Genomic DNA, 4,361 nt, shown 5'->3' with positions numbered 1-4,361 from the left:
AATTGAAATTTTGGGGATCATATTTTAAACTGAAATTAAAAAAAAAAAAAAAAAAAAAGCAGCCTTTTGCTTTTTTTTTACTAGACAGTAGACATGTTTTTATATATTTTAGTCCTCAGAATTTTTACTGAAGTCAATAATGGTAGGTTAAATAAAATTAATCCGGATGAATTTAATATATTATTATTTTAATATTAAAAAAATCATTTTAATTTATTTTTATATTCAAAAGAATTTTAATTCAATCCATAGCATAGCACAGTAAATAACCTAGATTACTCTATGACATCTATATGCATAAAACAAGGGGACAAAATTTTGGAATTCATACCCATTTCTCTAGTCCGTCCCTATCTACCACAGAAGCTTCGGTTTCTCTCTCATTCTCTTTCACCGTCCATTTTCTTGAGTTTCAGTTTCTGCTCACTAAAAAATTGAAAACACAGTTTTTGAATAATAATAATAATAATAAGAATAAAACGTTAACTCCCTAATTTAACGCTCTAGTCTCCTATCAAAATCCAAAACCAAAGCTTTCCTCATATTCTCTCATTTAAAGCAAAACCCATTTCTCCTCTGTTAAGAAAAAAAAATAAAGAGAGCAATGGCGTCGAATATAGGGATGATGGACAGTGCGTATTTTGTCGGGAGGAATGAGATATTAACATGGATCAACAATAGGCTTCAGCTCAACCTCTCTCGTATTGAAGAGGTCTTCTTTTCTTTTCTTTTGGAAATATATTTGTTTGTCTCAGTTTGAGGGAATGCTGGCTTTTTGTGATTATTGTTCTTGTTTTAGGAATTTTGAACATGTTCGTGAAATGGGTTCTTGTTTATAAGCGTTTTCCAGTATTTTTCTCAAGTTCGTTTTCTGTTATGGAGAATTAAACAAAATGGGATGCTCTGATTTAAATTATCTAATTCTGGGTTCGACTTGTTCTGAAATCAGCTTTGTCTACAGGATTGTTAATTTTTACATGTGCTTTGGATTTCTTGTGTTTAGGTTGAGTTTAAAATCTTTAGATATGGATTTAGGACATAAGAGTGCTCTTCGAATGAGATGTATTTCACATCATGCCTTTTTAATCCCTTCTTTTCTAATGTTATTCGTGTGTATCTAGGCTGCTTCCGGTGCTGTGCAGTGTCAGATGATGGACATGACTTATCCAGGAGTTGTACCGATGCACAAGGTAACAGAATTCTGCCTCGGACATTTTTATTTTTAATATTTTCCTTGTCGTTTGGTTAAGTATTGCAATTATGGAATGCCTTCCTCTAAATTTCAGTTTCATTTCTTGTAGGTGAATTTTGATGCAAAGACAGAATATGATATGATCCAAAATTACAAGATTCTGCAAGATATATTTAACAAGTTAAAAATTGAGAAGGTACTAATTTCAACTTTCATGTGTATGATAAATTTTTCGCTATGCTTTATATGTAGAGCGTTATGATGTTCAGATACATTTCTATTAATTTTACTGAATCACCATGTCCATATAGACCTTGGGCTCCTAGTTTGATTCTCAGCAGGAAGCTTCCGCTGACTAAAATATGAGAATGTAATTTCCATCATTTGATACGGTTTCGATATATAATTTGCAGCATTCTGCTTCTTGTGTTTATACATTTTCCCATTCTTGCATGTTACCATTTGGACCATTACTTCCTTGGTTGGATCAACTATATGAGTTGGCATTATAGTAAGCCTGTCCAAAGGCAGAGTTAGATGGGAGATTCTTGGAATTTCTGATTCAGGTTTGTTTCAGCCTGATCAATTCTAGGCCCATAAAATTGAAGATGGTGAGCTTGGTTTAAGTCAACAAAGTCAGAAAAAAATAAAAACAGAGAGGGAGAGAGAAGCTAAACATTGTTCATGTTTCAGCAAATGGTGACGTTATTACAACCCTCCAATTTGAACTCTCAACAGCCCTTCCCCCCTTATCTATCTAATAGGCAGATGCAAGCAGAAAATGATCAAAGATTGCAAGAAGGCTATCTCTGGCTTCTAACATCAGAGAAACGACAAAGCGCTTCAAGGGCGAAATGAAAAGGGGGTAATGGGAATTAAAGGTTAAGAAGTATAGGCCTTCCATCTCTCCCTCTCGCCCAGCTCATTCTCAATCACGATAGTGGCCTCTCAGCTGTATTAGCGATACATATAGAGATATGACTGAGATTGTTGATTGTGTTGTTAACATGTGAGTTGAAGGTGTGTGTTTTTAGTTAACAGTGTTGATATTCTTCAAGGTTCTAACATGAGTGAGGAGACTGGGAACAGTTTTTCTTTTTTCTTAATAATAGAACCAAGACACTATATTTTCCTTGACATCCCTTCTCTTTCGATCTGCATGGCAGCATCTTGAAGTTAACAGGCTTGTTAAAGGAAGGCCATTGGACAACTTGGAATTCTTACAGTGGCTGAAACGATACTGTGACTCTGTGAATGGTGGCATCATGAATGAGTATATCACTTTTACATTCTTCACCCTTCCATTTATTTTAACTCTCTTGAAATTGTTTTTTTCATTTGCTCTAGTCGCTTACATACTTTTTGTTGAACATTTTTGTTTCTAAAAGGAACTATAACCCATTGGAACGGAGAAGTAAGGGTGGGAGGGACCGTAACTCTAGGGGTTCTCAGAAGACCACAAAATCGCAGCAAGCAAGCAACATGCATAACTCTGCCTCTGGTTACACAGTTGACCTGAACAAAATGTCTGGTAAATATGCACCACGTGATATCTTCCACATCCTTGCCTCTCTTTTTTATTTTGCCTTCATTTTGCTTTAATCCTTTGTTGTTTAATGCATGTTGCTACAGGGCAAAAGCAAGGGAGGGGAAGTGCTGTGGTAGGTGAGGCAAATTCTTCAGAGGAGATTCAAGCTTTGTCCAAGGAGGTATTGGATTTATTTATTTATTTATTTTTATTGTTTTTGAAACAGCAGCAAGTCAAAATCCCCTTGTATTTAGTGTCTTTGATAAATGCAGATTGTTCTCATGCACTTTAGAGTTTAGATGGTCAATTTGGCTGGGAGATGAGCAAGTGTTTTACACAGATGGTAGAGATTGAAATTTTTCAATAACCGCACTAGCTCTACTTTGTAGTCATAGTTCTCATATGAGGAAACCTCAATTTAATTCCTACCAGATTACCTCATTATGAGTTGAGTTCTAAACCTTTTGATTTTATCAATTTTTCCCCAACATTAGAGAATATATCACTCTTCTATTTATCCACCTTTAATAATAGTTAAAGGATTCCATCTAATTTGCACATGCTCTGAAGTATTTTATTCCAAGGTTTTTAAAATAAGCTCTAATTTTCCCTAAAAGACAATCTTAACGTTAAATAATACTATTTTTTTCTATTTTTCCCCTCCATTTCGCTATCTTGTCTAAAAGAGAAATTTACTATATTTTGGTGGTAAAATTATACTTCAGGGAACATGAGAGTTTATTTTGGCTCTATGGATGGAAACACTTAACTAGCATGTGCAAATTGGATGAAATATCTAAACTGTCATCAACAGCGGATGGGTGCAGGGATAACATTGACTGCTGTACATTATGTTTGGGGAAAAAATGATAGAATCAAAAGAATTTAGATTCAATTGATAATGAGGTAATATGCTACGTTGAGGTTACCTCTCCTCATAATAGCCTTTTGCTATTGAGACCTTGGAATATGAAAGATATCATGCAATGAGTATTGAAGTTTCTGGTGTGCATATAGATTGCAGATATGAAGCTCTCAGTGGACCTTTTGGAGAAAGAAAGAGATTTTTACTTTGCAAAGCTGCGTGATATAGAAATACTATGTCAGACTCCTGAATTGGAGGATCTACCGGTAAGAGTTTCTGGATGCCGAATATATAGATAAAGACATGGTTAGTATCATAAACATGGAATGGGGTTATGCTTCTGGTCATGCTATTGTTTAAATTCCATGCAGGTGGTAGTTGCTATAAAAAAGATACTGTATGCTGCTGATACCAAGGAATCTGCACTTGAAGAAGCTCAGGAATACCTATCTGAAGCTATCTGTACTGGTGAAACTGAAGTTGAAAGTGAAGTTTGAGTTGAGTTCTGGCCAGCACATGGCTTTCAGGGCGTTGTCATGATGCTTTAGTTTTTTACCAGCAATGGTAAATAAGAGTAGTGTTTTCTGTTTATTATGAGTTCCTGGGTTTTTGTGAATTTAATTGGCGACTAATCTATCAAAGTTAAGGGGAAGCTGCCGTTGCTCCCTTCTTCTGCACTGTGTTTGCAAGTTTATTACATGTTCCTGCGTTTCTGTGAATTTACGCGGTGACTAATCTATCAAAGTTAAAAGGCAACTACTAATGCCGCTTTCTTC

The 4,361-nt window shown here is 35.2% G+C and overlaps 1 protein-coding gene across 1 annotated transcript; it reads left to right on the top strand.

Annotated features, from left to right (window-relative positions):
* The first annotated feature begins 316 nt into the window (after window positions 1-316).
* Window positions 317-4,361, top strand: LOC118033371 (microtubule-associated protein RP/EB family member 1B). Its single transcript, XM_035038328.2, has 8 exons — window positions 317-712; window positions 1,122-1,190; window positions 1,302-1,388; window positions 2,359-2,465; window positions 2,581-2,723; window positions 2,825-2,901; window positions 3,738-3,851; window positions 3,957-4,361. The coding sequence occupies exons 1-8, from the start codon at window positions 605-607 to the stop codon at window positions 4,080-4,082; spliced, it is 831 nt and encodes a 276-aa protein (XP_034894219.1). The 5' UTR covers window positions 317-604; the 3' UTR covers window positions 4,083-4,361.

The sequence above is a fragment of the Populus alba genome, chromosome 15, assembly GCF_005239225.2.
Source record: "Populus alba chromosome 15, ASM523922v2, whole genome shotgun sequence".
NCBI classification, from domain to species: Eukaryota; Viridiplantae; Streptophyta; class Magnoliopsida; order Malpighiales; family Salicaceae; genus Populus; species Populus alba.
The sequence above is the reverse complement of the archived record's forward strand: the minus strand, read 5'-3'. Positions and strand labels throughout refer to the sequence as shown.